Raw genomic sequence first — 15,586 nt, forward strand, 5'->3', positions numbered from 1 at the left:
TTTGTAAGTCTTTGCAATCAGTTCTGGAAAAGGAAACCGCACTTAGAACGTGCCACTGCACCTCTCACAAACGAAATGCTTGGCACTGTGTAGTATGTAAGCCTGCTCTCGCTCTTTGCCCACCTATGACGTCATCACAAAATCTTTCTTCCTCTGTTACTCGCTAACGACTGAACGTATCGCGATCAAACAAACACCATTTCTTTTAGAATTTTCAACTCTACAAATGGAAATAAATTGTAAAAAATGCATTTCTAAGTCGAACTGCTCCTTTAAGAAGATATATGCACAAAATTTAAAAACGATCCATTATATAATTTTATATATACGACCCTTAACAAGATATATGCAGAAAATCTAAGCCTTACGAAGATATATGCACAAAATCTAACCTTAAGAAGATATATGCACAAAATCTAAAAACGATCCATTATATAATTTTATATATACGACCCTTAACAAGATATATGCAGAAAATCTAACCTTTAAGAAGGTATATGCACAAAATCTAAAAACGATCCTTTATATAATTGGATATATATTACGACCCTTAAGATGATATATGCACTCTTACTTCTCTTCTTAGGTAAAGATCTTTTGGTACCTATTTATATTAAAAGAAATATTAGGTGTTCGTTGCATTGCCAAAACGGAACAATTATAATAGTCGAAACAATCTTGTTCTCAAATACTTTTTCTTCCCTCAGAGTAAGCGACCATGTTTCGCAACCATACAGAACAAGAGGCATGATTATCGTTTTATATATTTTAAGCTTCAACTTCCTCGACAGAATTCGCGACAACAAGAGATTTTGAAGTGAATGATAATTCACTGCTCTTAGTCGACATTTAATTTCTTCATGAATACGGTTTTCGTCTGAAAAGTTTTCTGATATGAAACTTAATTCTAGGCTTGAATGATAGGTACTAGCCTGAATGTGTAATTTAATGATTCCGATTGTTAGTTATATGGCGTCTGTGAAGTGTTTATGTAGTGAGACATGTATGGCAGGTGACAGATTGCTATTAAACACATATCTGCTTATTTCCAATTGAAGTGATTGTCCCGTAACTGGGTCACTTAGAGCACAATCTCAGCACAAGTACTTGAGCTAGTAGAAGACCAAAAAGATGGCTACTATTTGAACTGTCACTCTTCCGAACTTTTACAGATGCTGAGATCAATTGTCTATAATGGAATGTCATTATTTCAGATTGGCCTATCGAATGATCTCATAGATTTTGCACCACTGCTCACCCATAGCTTCGCATTCGCTACATTACATTTTGGCTTAAAATACCCCATGCTCCAGGATGTTATGTTATGATCGAGACAGTGGTGCACTACCACGACATGTCGACACTCGTCTTCAACATTATCTCACATTATACCACTTGCAAATGGATCCTGCCAGTCGTGACTCATAAATGTTTACCATATATCATCCACCTCTCATCTTACCATCATTTCCACAGTAATTACATGTACCAACTAACATGGGCTCTTCCTATCTACATCAGTTCCTGAATAGCCCCAGGAATAGAAAATAACTACATCCCTTCATTAACAGAACCCTCTCGTTGTGGCGTTCAGTACAATTCATTCTCATTTCATTGGACCTTACCAAAATAATTACTGCTTTGGATTATTATTCCAGTTACTGTTTTTCTTATAGTTGTCATTGTTATTTTCATGCACTTACACATTAATTTTATTTTTCTCGTTTCATATTTCTAATCGCTTTCATGCACATATATATTATTATTTTTGTTAGATTTATGTACGTCACGTGTTCCAGCTTATTTGTTAAATATTTTAAAATGAATGAATAAACAAAAATATCTTAGATCACCAACAATTTTATAGCCTCTGCAATACTAATGCAAAAGTTTCCCGAAGGGCGCTTAACGCTTTAAACAGGCAGACGGCAAATAATAATAATAATAATAATAATAATAATAATAATAATAATAATAATAATAATAATAATAATAATAATAATAATAATAATAATAATACTAGTAGTAAGCGAGTAGAACTCCGTGAGCACGTTTAATTTTGGCAGAGTAGTATGAGCGTCATAATATCGGACCCGCACTATCTTCACAGTTCAATTTATACAGATTACTTACAAAATAATGACATATATTTCGTTTACCTACTCAGATCTTCTTTAATTACTTATTTAATTATGTAACAAGTAGTACTGTCCCTTCACTAATACACATAGTATATACACGCATCCTTCGCGTTTTTGTTCTAATAGCTTGATTGCTATAATCTACCATGTAAAATTTGGTGTTCACTATTTGTGGACTACACGAAATTAAATGAAATATGGTGGAATGAAGAAAGTGGGAGGAAACGGGAGAATCCCGAGAAAATCCACGAGCACGGTGTTTGTCCACCACAAAGTCCACACGACGCGAGCTGGGATCGAACCAGGGACCCCAAGCACAGGAGGTGAACGTGCCACCACTGAGCCACCGCGACCCCCTATTTGTGGACTACAATTAAAGCATGTATCTGGTCATTTAATCAGGTCAATTAATTTGATATCAAGCTCATTTGCTTATAAATCCCGATAATGAACTGCAATGCTATTGACTTCTTTTATATATAGAAATTTTGGCATTTGATTATCATATGAGAATTTTTTGTTGTCTTCAAACATACAATACTATTATAATTATCTACCAACTTCCTTGGAGGCGAGATACTGAGATCAGGAATGTCCCATATCGTGAGGATTGATCTTGCGTTGTGGTCCGCCAAATGCACCGGATTCAAGCTAGGTAATTTTTCAGAGTCTACGTTAACAGTAGGTTATGTACAGCTGGACTCTAATGTAGTCACAAGGTCACGTGCCTTTCCAATTAATAGAAGGAAAAATATTTTTAAAAAATCAAATAATTCTGGGCATTTATTACTGCATACGAATGAAAAACAACAAAACAAGAATTTTTATTAACGTTCCCTGAGGAACTACATCCTACTGACTATCTTCTTTCGAATATGGTTAACTAACTCTATGGTCTATGGAACTCAAATGTTCAATGCTGCTTTCACAAAAGCTTTTCACTTAGACAACTAGATTTAGTTTCTACTTTGCATTTTTATTTTTGCGAAATATTCTAATTTCACCTGTGTCTAGATCTTCTTAATGGTAGCTTTTCGCTTGGGTTCCCAATATGATAAACTTTTCTGAACTCAGTAGTCTTTCATTTACACTTTTCCTAACTCAGTAATCTTTCATAATATTACCCTTTTCTTAAGGCGATGGATCACAGATAGGATTTCAGCACACTCTCTTGTGAGACATCTATCGACAAAAAGAAAAGTTAAACTGCACATGGGACGCATCGCTACTGATGAAATGGCAAGGATGCGCAAGAAAAAAATAGTTCCTCCTACCGTGGTTCCTCCCATGTCAGTGGCCTTCAGTTCATTATTGAAAGCACATCGGGAAGCAAAGAAAGGGAAGAGGAGGAGAAGGAAAAGGGAAGGAGAACACATAAGGCACAGCGGTGGAAAGGGACTTATTGCCTCGCCTTTGGGGGTTGTTTTTCTTCTTTTTACGTTTTTAGAAAGACACATCCGAAAACCTCTCTTCTGTTTCCCGTGGATATCCATTGAATTTGAAGTGTATTGTCTTGTAGCTATGTTTCTTTTTGTGTGTGTGCATATGTGTATTTTGCGTAATTATTTGGATGTAGATTAGTGCTTTGGGTTCAGGGCAGTGCTGGACTGGCCACGTTGACTACTTAGCGATTACCAAGGGCCCAAGGAGCCCCACAGGGATCACGAGGGGCTTGCCCTGTAGGTCTTGGAAGAATTTTCGCGATCGCAAATGCTTTCTTTGAGTCAAAACTGTCAAATAACTGAAGTAACTTCACGATTACGTTTGATTGTTTCAGTATTATTGTAACATTTTTTGCGATCTGTTTTGTACTATATATTTATTCAATACAGAAAATATGATTTTTGTCACTTACCATGCTTTGCAACTGACCTGTTAAGTTTACACACACACATTATATATATATATATGGGACTTTTAAGGACCCGCGCCAAGGGCTCTTAACTTGGCAGTCCGACACTGGTTCAGGGTTCAAGCTTGCAGTCGGATAAGAATATAATATACTGCTAATAAATTTTAATAGCTAATTTCTTTCTGTACATCAATAATTATCTCTCTACTTTATTCAATAACTCGCAGATACAGGAAAAGGAATACATGGATCAGAAAAATTACAGGAGTGATAGATATAATATAATCGTGTCGATACACCTCGTCAGATCGCGTCAATAAGCATAGGGATACATAGATCTTATCTTCGGAACAGACCACTTCTTTTGTGTGTCTGTATTACGGTACTATTATTCGCTCAAAAACAACCGAGATGTAAGAAAGTCAATCAAGTTCATCAACTCTAATAAGTGGTAAGATTGAGAATGAATGATCAAAGTTCCTTGGCGACAGTATGTGAGAACATTAGAAGCTGGCGAGGTGTTTAACGCCATTATTAACTGTGTGAGATTCCATATGCAATATATAAAAATCCCATTTTCTCAAGGAGACTGAAATTCTAATTAGATGAGGTATGCTTGAATATTGGATTTGGTGCGATAACTCGAATTAGATTCCCAGTGTTAGTAAATGTCACCCTTACTCAAAAACACCCCTGGCTTTTAAAAGACGGGATTTCGCGAAATTCAACCTCTAAGGGGAAAAGAAAACTTTTTTGTTCTCCCATATTATGTCAGGCATGGAACTTAAAATTTTGCACATGTTGTGAGTGAACCTCCCTAGGTTTAGAAGAAGACAAAGTTATAGAAATGCTCTGTAACCTTCTTATCCAAAATAGCGATAATGGAAATCACACATCACAAAAAGTATTGTACTCGAGTTCATTACCAATTGATATCCAGTTTGTTTCTACACGTCAACCGTTCTTATACCTAAATATTTATTGTCAAACATTATATAAAATACTGCATGTAAATCAGCAGCTATCAACAATTGGCATATTAGCGTACCAAAAATTTCTACTAACACTATATAGCACGATGTTCCCTACGAGACGAGACGAGACAAAATTTTCATTATCATATTCTAGGCGGACAGAATTCTTTCAATAGAAAAAGATAACTTTCCGAAAAAACTTTCACTTTCACATCTTTTCGAGACGATACAACCCCAACTCATAAAACAAAATATACATGAAAGTTAATGAAATAAAAGATAAGAAATGAGTACCAGAAGTTCAAAATTCCTACTAAAATATTTTAGTCTTTAGAAAGTTGCAGATATCTTTAAACAATACTAACATTCCTACGTAATTACGACAGGAAACTTAATTCTAGACGTAGACAAACACATTTTTCACGAATGCAACTTTTACACAATGAAAAAAAAAAAAAAAAGCAATTTGCTATTCAGAAGAAATATCGTCCCTCATCGATTTTAACAGCTTCATTATAAGTAGGTACTGAAACAACAACATAATTAATCTAAGTCGAAATTTCAACTTCGGTGACCCATAACTTGAAAGCCAACGCATTGCACACCATATTATTACATACACACTATTCTCGTCAAGCTCAACTACCATGTCAAGTTTAGTCAGTATTAGATGGGTTTGGGGCCGCGGGACTCAGTGGTAGAGCGTTCACATCACACTGGTGCATGTGGTACTTGGTGAGATCCAGCGCTCGCCAAGGAAGCTTTGTGGTGCGTGCCCGTTTGTATGGGATTTCTCGGGATTCCCTCGTTTCCATCCACTTTCTTCATTCTTCATTCCACCGTTTCATTAATTTTTCATCATCACCGTCTCCCTTAGCCTCGGTGCATAATCGTGGGACGTTGAACTTGATATTTCATTAGATGAGTTTGATCGATCGCGTACGATGTATACTATACTTTTGACTGATTTAAAAAAAAATAAATGAAGGACGAACAAGAATAGTACATAAAATAACATTAAAACCTGACCACTATTTCTTACTTTACTAATATTTTCTGTTTGACACCAAAAACTTTAGTAACTTTAACAAATAAGCATAAAGCATACATGAAATATAATAATTAATGCACTACAAAATTAAAAATAATCCAAGCATTGAATATATTAACTCTATGGCCTATGGAACCCGAATGTTCAATGCGAATTTACAGAAGCTCTCGCTTAGACTACAATTTTAAAATAAATATTTTATAAAGTCTTCATGTAAATATGTGAAGACAATACAAAAAGGTTACACACCAAAACCTGTACATGCAATAAATAAAAAAAACAGAATTTCAGTAACACCAACAACGTATTTCGACTAAAATATTATAGCGTTTCAAATGGTACTTACGCCTTTAATAGTATCATTTCTACACAATTTACTGCAGAAAACTTAATTCTACATACAAATGACGTACTTTCTACAGAATGCAATATCATATATATATATATATACATACTTCTACTCTTTTGTTTTTTTATTTCTTATTGTTAGCATCAGGGCTGTGCCGTGGGGGCGGGGCGAGCGGGACGACGGCCCCGGGCGCCGATGTAAGGGGGTGAAAAATTCGGGAGAAAAAAGGAAAAAGATAGGAAAAATTGCTTGGAATATATGTATGGGGGCGCCGTCGTATATTCTCGCCCCGGGCGCTGATTTTCCACGGCACGGCCCTGCTTAACATTAATAATGTACTGGGGATCTCGAATTTTTAAGTTCCTTGTATGGCGAGGATCGATAATTTCAGGAAGCAAGCATTCCATATAAAATTTCTGAAGTTGCTGTTCCAATTTTTCTTCCCAGAACTTGTCACTACGAAGAATTTTTTGCACCAGCATTCCTTTTGGTGTCCAAAAGACAAAGTAACAATAATCTCGGCGAGTAATATGTAACTGTGCTTGAACCTAGTACATGAAGTTGTCATTGTCTTTAATACACATGCTACCATCAGGATTCATCGTGCAAAATGTAACCTTGGTTCTTACTGCCTCTTCTGGTGTAATGGAGCTTGCTGAAGACGGACATTTTACTTCTAATACAGAATCAACTCCAATAATACCATCTGGACTTGCGCCTAAATAGCACTTCTCGGCATCAATGAATAATCCGCAAGGATTTACCATGGTAGAAATAAGATATTACTACCATGGGATTTACCTTCATTCCATATTCTGCCTCGAACTGCTCTACAGCAAACGGCTCCTTCTCAATACCATACATCATTGCAGCGGTTCTGGTATAGAGTATAAAAGGAATTTTATTATACTTTGGCAAGAAGTCGTCGATTTCATTTTGCAAATTCTGCCGAACGTTGAAGCTATAAGCCCTTTCAATGTGGATAACTATTGAAGGCTAGTAGTAAAACCAGTAATGCATTTTTGAAGCTAACGATTCTCTCTCTACCTCTCATTTTTTCAAACCGAGAATCAGCGGCAGAACATAATGATGGAGGATAATAATTGCCTGTCGAAGAAGCATACACACATAGACGCATATACAATATACATTTATATATATATATATATATATATATATATATATATATATATATATATATATATATATATATATATATAATATGCGAACCATTTGGAATGAGGGTTAGAAAGTGATGATCGAAGAAACTACATAAAAATTTTCCGGAATTTCACACATGAGGGTCTCTGCAACAGGCAGATTTCTAAAGAACTCTACCTACAATGGGGTGCGGATAACTACGTGAAAAGATTATGTTCTTGTCAGGGTTTGTGTTCCTGGAACCTCCAGCTTTATCAGAGGGTGAACAGAGGGTGGCTTTGTTGGCAATTGCTCGGTGAAATTTGAGAAAAAAGCGGGGAATGGAAAGGAAGATGACTGAAAAGAAAAAGGACAATTTCCCTTCCGTTCTCTTTAGAAAGAGATGTCAAGGTAATTCACCTGCAATGAATGAAAGAACAATGTAAATGGATTCATATTGCTCTGAAAATCATCACATCGCCCTTTTTAATTGGATGTTTGAAGCATAGCTCATTTTCTTTTTCCCTCTTTACTGCGGGGAAAATGTTTTACAGGCAATAATAATAATACTAATAATAATAATAAATACAAATAAAATTATATCTGCGAAGACTGAATTGGTGCGGATAATCACGGTTGTTCGAAAACAACCTACATAACCGCTTCGGACAGATACCGGACACTGAGCACTCACAGGATATTCTTCGCGTAGAGGAAGAGAGATATTCCACACTAACAAAATAACAATAATAATAATAACCAGCCCTTTTTTCTGGCTGTTCGCAAAGGTACGGCTTACTAGCACTTTTTGTGATTGAAACCTGCTTTAAAGAATTGAAAATATTAGAAATTAGTATGGGGAAATGGGAATAAATTATTCACTGACACTTCGTACAATGCGACCGTTCATTAAATCTAGTACAACTCAACATTTTATTGTTATCAACGTAGATTCTAAAGGTTTTAGGGACTCATCAGGGAGTGTACTATAGCTTGATTCCTTTTGCAAAGGCGATATTTTTTGGTTTCCCTTTTATTTATCCCCTTGATTTTTTTTTTTTTTTTTTTACATCTTTCGGAAGAAAATCAATTATAAAATCCGTATTTGTTTCTTTTGTTTATCGAAAGTAAGTTCCTCAATCTAATAAGACTTTAAAGAACATGAAACTTTACTCTGATTACATTCAAGTAATTTAAAATTTGATTGCGGAGAGCAATGAACTGTGATGGCATTCTCTCATCGATAAGGAAAGCAGAAACTGTGAAACTTACGTCACATGTACAGGTAATAAATAGCAACTCGGAAGGAAATAATTGGAAAGGTTACTTTCAAAAGGATACGTATCCAGTTTGGTCGTTCAGTGATTACATACATTTTTTTCCTGGTTCATTTGTCAAATTCGACATAGTACAATCATTTCTTTGAAATGGATCTATTTGGGTTTGTAATAAGCCTAATTCAATGGGAATGTCATTGACAGTTGTCAAATCGATAGGCATCTTAGAAACGAAGCAGAAAACACAAAAATGTGCTCACTGAACGATCAAAATGGATATATTCCCTTTTGAAAGTTAACTCCTCAATTGTTGATATGTTTTCCTTGTAAAAAATATTGGGTTCCAGAAAGAAAAACTGGGAGCTTATTGTAATATTACGATCTGATAACAGAATTACTATCACTAAATTATAAACATCTCTAGTTTCATAGCACATAGTTACGACATTATATTGACGCTACTTTACACAGTATTCAATCTAATAATAATAATAATAATAATAATAATAATAATAATAATAATAATAATAATAATAATAATAACAAGATGGAATCGAATAACAGGCGCAAAAAAAAGTAAAGAAACACGAAGGGCAGGACTATACTGATAGAGAATAACAAACTGGTAAAGCAGCGAAAATGAAAACAAGAGATAGAGAATACGGGCAAATTTACACTGGTAAAACGAAACCTTTAGCCAGGGGAAGGAGAACATGAGGGACATAACAAAGTATAGTAAATGGTAACTATTAGGTCCCAGATTCCGCTCTTACCCAACAAACGTACACATAAAATTGAATAAAACAAATATCTAACATTTGTTTGTTAGCGGTAAAAATTGTCTACAAAGTTGAAAAAAATATTTAGTCTATAATAAGAAAACAAAAAAGTATTATAGAATATATTTGCCTTTTTTGCTTCTGTTCTTTATGCCAGTTTATTAAATTTTCTCTTCTTCTTTTTTTTTTCTTTTGGCAGACAAAAACAATCTCGCTTTCTTCCTTTCTGGTGGCATGGTTTACGCTTTACTCTTTCCAATTCCCGCTCTCAGCTCTCCACTCTCAAATCGAGTTTGGCGCCGACCGCCACTTTACACCACCCGCATAAAGTCAAAGCAGAAGACCTGCGCGAGGTGATATATCCCTCCGCGAGAAATATGTCTTTCCCGATTTCGCCAACAGATGGCAGTATCGTATGCCGTTACATAAAAAGCCTGCAATTAGCTTCGAATTACTCTAATTACAGGCACAAATTCACAGTAACAATATAAATAAACTCATGTGTGTTATTGTTAAAGTGTATTCTTGACTTCTATCTTGGCACTTTATCATATTTACCTTCTAAACATTACGAAATCTCCTAAGAATATTAATATTTAATTTTAATAACTTTTTGTTTATTACAAAGTAAATACAAATACTATTTTAAAAGTAGTAAACAAGAAAGCAAGACTGCATGATAAGTTATCAATTACCGTTGAGTTCATTTTCCTACTCGCTGTAACTAACTAAACTTAAAAGTAACAAAATAAAAAGAAAAAAAATGTCGCATAAAGAAACGGAGAAGCCCCATCCGCGTTTCGTGGGACATACTTTGTACCATTGACACTCGCTTATGTTTTGACTTCTAGAAACAAGAAAGTACACAATTACAGTTTTCTAAAACAAAGAAGGGGTAGGATAGTTTTATGTAACACAGAATAGGAATAAAATCCCTCCTTACACTCAGGATTCAAATCTCTCAATCAGCAGTCCTAACTAAAGGTTCTTGTAGTTTCCCTCAAAACACGGCAGGCAAACACTGAGATAGTACTTCAATTTCAGGAACCAGAGATAAAATAATGGCTTTATTGAAGGGACGTTGTTTTTCTAAAAGAAATAAATCTTTCTTTCACGGACTGAAATGTTGGAAATGGAGTTCTTCTAATTTTCAGTTGCCAATTTTCTTTCTTACAATAGATTTTACGATTAAAGGAATTTTGTAACATACAATAATTGTACTGTGCTTCACACACTCCACTAGATACGCAAGAAGAATTAGGGAGTTTGAAGATCTGATTGCCGTTAGTGTTTAAGAAGATAGAGGTATATCTTTAGTGACTTCCTTTTTCAAGTGAAGCATTCTGAATTTGTCATTACTTGACATAGAGAAAAATATTTTAACTGTTTATATTAATATGCAAGTATGTACTACAAAACCAAAGAAAATATGGTCATATTAAGTTTTATTCCAGACTAGCTGAAATGCCCTTCTTTGCACTAGGAGAAATAGATTCATGGAAAAAGATTTGACTCTCCTCTCCTCCTAAGGATATGCGTATCAAAGAAAGTGTAGAGATAAAAAAAACTCCATAAGATATTCTTTTTTTTTTTTTTTTTTTTGGCATGTATTGTGAACCCCCTTCACCCTTAGATACGCCCTCTAAGGAAAGCTCCATGATAAAATCCCAGCTTGCAGTAGGAACTAACTATGTTCAATACTTTTCAATTGTTTCCTCGTGATGCGACCACAAACAACAGGCATCGTCAATTTAAATGTGAAGAACGAAATTATCGGAAACACCCTCTTTCTTCCTTTAAAATTTTCAAAAACAGGAAGTGACGTGTCCTCTTACGTTTAATGAGGTGTTCATATGCCGAATTTCATGTTCCTAACTTGACCTGCTCATGAAGTACTGCAATTTTGAATCACCTCTACTTCCATTACGATGCACCCTTCAATCAAAGGAACACAATAAATAATAATAAATTATGTTCCAAAATTCATTTCAAACTGTTCAACCTTTTTCCCGTGATGCGATCACAAGCAACATGCACATCGCCGTCAATTTGCCCTTCCCTTTAAACGAAAATTTTCAAAAACATTGGAACACATGTCCACTTATTTTTAATGAAGAGTTTATACCGAGTATCATCTTCCTTAACATGGCAGACTCGTAACATTTTTTTTTTTTTTTACATGGATTTTGAACCTTCACTACCTCCATTTCCCTCTTACCCTTCCGAAGGTACCTTGCGCCCTTGAATCAAAGTAATATGATAAAAACCCAGCTCAAGATAAGTACTAATTACTGTACATTCAAAAATTCATCTCAAACTGCTTAACCGTTTCTCCGTGGTGCGATCAGAAACAACAGGAAACATCGCCTTCAAATTACAGAAAATACTCTTCTTCGCCATTTAAAATGGAAATTCTCAAAAACGCCGAGACACTGGTCCAGTCATTTTTAATGGGGTATATAAAAAGTCTTATTTTCCTAACTTGACAAGATTGTGAGATAAAAAGGTTTTCGCACAGATTTTGATCCTCTGCTCCCCCGCCCCATAGAATACGCATTTTAATCAAAGTAACATGAGTAAAAACCCAGTTCGAGGTACGTGATAACTACATGCAAAAATTAATTCCAAACGTTTAAATGCTTCCCCCGATGCCAACAAAAACATGATCCGTTTCAGTTTTACATAATAAGATCACAGTTGGACTTTTACAGCAAATTTGATCGAGCGCGAACAAAATTCGTTATGCATGATTCCCAAACATTTTTCGTTTTCAATGGTATTCTGTTCTGATGATAAATATATATTTTAAGCAATTCTGAAACTAGGCATATATAAGAAGCACGATTAAAGGAAAGTAATTATAACTGCATTAAGGTTAATATTTCAATCCAAATTTTGAAGTATATTTTTGGAGTCGGATTTTCTTGGATTTTATCTAAAAGCACACACTGGGGAATTTTGGGCTGGAGAAAATTCCAACAGCCCTGCATAGAATACACACATTTTCTTATTTAATCTGGCCTCTTTGCTAACTTTTCTACTAGAATTTTTAGAACCTGTTATTAGATTGCTTAAATTCTACTCCTTAAATTCGATACATGGAACATGACAGGTACTGTACAAATTAAGTGTTTTATTTGTCTGCTCATTAAAAAGTCGCGTCTCCATAAAAAGCTTGAATATGTCTTTAACACTTCAAGTAAAAACAACGTGCACGACTTACTTTGATGTTAGCACTACATGATTTTGAATCTCATCAACATTTCTCAAACATCTAAAATTTCAGATATGCTTCGTTTTAGATTACTGTGTTCTTTTATGCTAAGAACGTAATGAGACTTGAGGAAAAACACATAAGCTGAAGATTAAAAATTCAGTTTTTTACTCATTCTTTTACTTCTAATGCATATTAAATATGCATCCCATTAAATCAGAATGTCAAAAATGTTACTTGTAAATTTAAAAACACTTACTTGCTATATATCTAGTGATATACTCCAAAGTAACTGGATCTTCGACTGTTAATTTATGTGACTGGCATTCTATTTGCGCTCTGTTTATGAGTATTCTGGCATCGGCAGTTAAACCTTAAAGATAAAATTAAATCATGAAAAGTAGGACCTACATAGCAGCTTACATGGTTGCTACAGAAAGACAAAACTTGTTTTATTCAAGTAAATAAATATTACGATTAATTATTAACTTGAAAAAAGTATTAATGATTTTGCTGTAAGCTTTACAGTTTAGAAATTTCTAAAAATACGAGGCATATGTCAAAATAAATAAAAAGTCTGAGTTAAAAAAAAAAAAAGAAACGAAGGAAGTATTAATGATTTTCTCGTAAGCACTACCATTTAGAAATTTGTAAAAATACGAAGCAAGAAAATGATAGAATAAATTTACTGTGATTGAAATAGAAGTACACAGCTCGGCTATTTTTCGACGTTGTCACCATGAACCTCCAGACATTTCTGGTAGAATGGCACAAGCTTCTGTATACGTTCTATGTAAAAATCTTTTGCCTGAGAGTGCAGCCAGTCCAGAACTGATGTTTTGAGCACTTCGTTGTCGTTGAAACACTTCGATCAAACCATTTCTTCAGGTGAAGAAAAAGAAAGAAATCGCTGGAAGGAAGGTCCGGGCTGCATGGGGAATGACTGAATAGTTACCACTGAAGTTTTTGAATTGTAGCAATAGTACGAGCAGCTGTGTGTGGGCAAGTGTAGTCATGGTTCAGAAGAATTCCAGAGCGGAGCATTTCACTGTGTCGATCTTGATGGGACGTCACAGATTATTCAGTGTTTGTCAATACACATCTGCTATAATTGTTCGTCCTGGTTCCAGGAATTGCAGAAGAAACACACCCTTTCGGTTCCAAAACCATCCCCATGATTTTGTGAATTGACGGTGTTTGTTTGAATTTCTTCACTTTAGGAGAATCAGAGTGCCGGCATTGCACTGACTCCTGCTTTTACCCTTGAGATCGTTTATCTGAACTCTTAAACCTTCCGTTAAGCTCACTTGAATGCCCTTTTCGAAACTCCCTGCAACATTGCCTGACCTTTTATTCACTTATTACTGGCAGTCTGTAAATGACACATAATTCCCGATGGATCTCATCTGCATTCTGTTTTTCGGCCTTCTGAAATCATATGACAAGATCACATTTCACATTTGGCGGGTTTTTGTATTACGATAGCTACTTGCACGTACGCAACTCCAGTTGGACGATTTTATCTCCTTTGCAAGCACAGATTACTATGACTTGCTTCTACGCATGCTCAACTTCAAGTGTTGACAACTCCGCGCAAAAAAATTATCCCTTTTTTATATGCGCCTCATATATTTGGTCTAGGAATTAATTCGTGCGGGTGGACAAGAGATAGCGCAACGAACGGAGCGTCCCACAGTTCCGTGTATCCACACATGTGTTGCAAACCCCTGTCATCGCGTATCGTTCGTAGTATAGGGCAGTGGATTAAAGCGTCAACAACACCAGTTTGTAGTTAAGTGAACATGGCGCAATTTGTGCCTGATAAAGTGTTTTTGCGGGGTGTCCTGCTGCATTACTTTAACATGCAGAAAAGTACGACTGAAAGTCATCGTATTTTGGTGGAAGTGTATGGTGACCATGCTCTAGCTGAGCGAACGTGTCAGAAGTGGTTTGCACGGTTTAGAAGTGGTGATTTCGGCTTGGCAGACCAAGAGCGAGCTGGACAGCCAAAAAAATTTCAAGACGAAGAATTGACAGCATTGCTCGAGCAGGATTCGTGTCAAACGCAGGAACAACTTGCAGCAGCATTAGGCGTTGATCAAACAACAGTCTCCAAACGCTTGAAAGCCATGGGAATGATTCAAAAGATGTCACATTGGGTTCCACATGAATTGAAAGACAGAGACGTTGAAAGACGAAAAACCATTTGCGAATTGCTGCTTCAACGACAGAGCAGAAAGGGGTTTCTGCATCGAATTATTACGGGTGATGAGAAGTGGATCCATTACGAGAACCCTAAACGAAAAAAGGCCTGGGTGAAACCAGGTGAACCAGGTCCATCACAACCAAAACGAGATATTCACTGTGCAAAGGTTATGCTGTGCATATGGTGGGATATGAAAGGTGTGGTGTACTATGAGCTGCTGCAACCGGGTGAAACTATGAATGGAGAACGTTATCGACGACAATTAATGCGTTTGAAGCAAACTCTGGCCAGAACACGACCAGAATGGGAGAACAGACATGATAAACTTATTGTTCAACATGATAACGCTCGCCCACATGTCGCAAAACCGGTCAAAACCTATTTAGAAAATGTCGGATGGGAAGTTTTACCCCACCCGCCGTATTCACCAGACGTTGCTCCTTTGGACTACTACTTGTTCGATTGCATGAACAACGATTTGATTGGACAGCGGTTTACTTCTTCAGAAAATATCGTAACATGGGTCTCTGACTGGATCGCTTCCAAGGATGAGGACTTCTTTCGCCACGGAATCCGTACATTGCCTGACAGATGGGCGAAAGT

The 15,586-nt window shown here is 35.9% G+C and overlaps 1 protein-coding gene across 1 annotated transcript in view; it reads right to left on the bottom strand.

Annotated features, from left to right (window-relative positions):
- The window catches only part of Prosalpha4 (proteasome alpha4 subunit), a 44,488-nt gene that overhangs the window by 16,612 nt on the left and 12,290 nt on the right, over positions 1-15,586 (bottom strand). Inside the window, exon 3 of the mRNA XM_081761227.1 lies at positions 13,037-13,150. Within this exon, the coding sequence (XP_081617353.1) occupies positions 13,037-13,150 (114 nt within the window). The remainder of the gene's footprint in view (positions 1-13,036; positions 13,151-15,586) is intronic.

This window comes from Thermobia domestica, chromosome 1 (assembly GCF_964235325.1).
Source record: "Thermobia domestica chromosome 1, izTheDome1.hap1.1, whole genome shotgun sequence".
Classification (NCBI taxonomy): Eukaryota; Metazoa; Arthropoda; class Insecta; order Zygentoma; family Lepismatidae; genus Thermobia; species Thermobia domestica.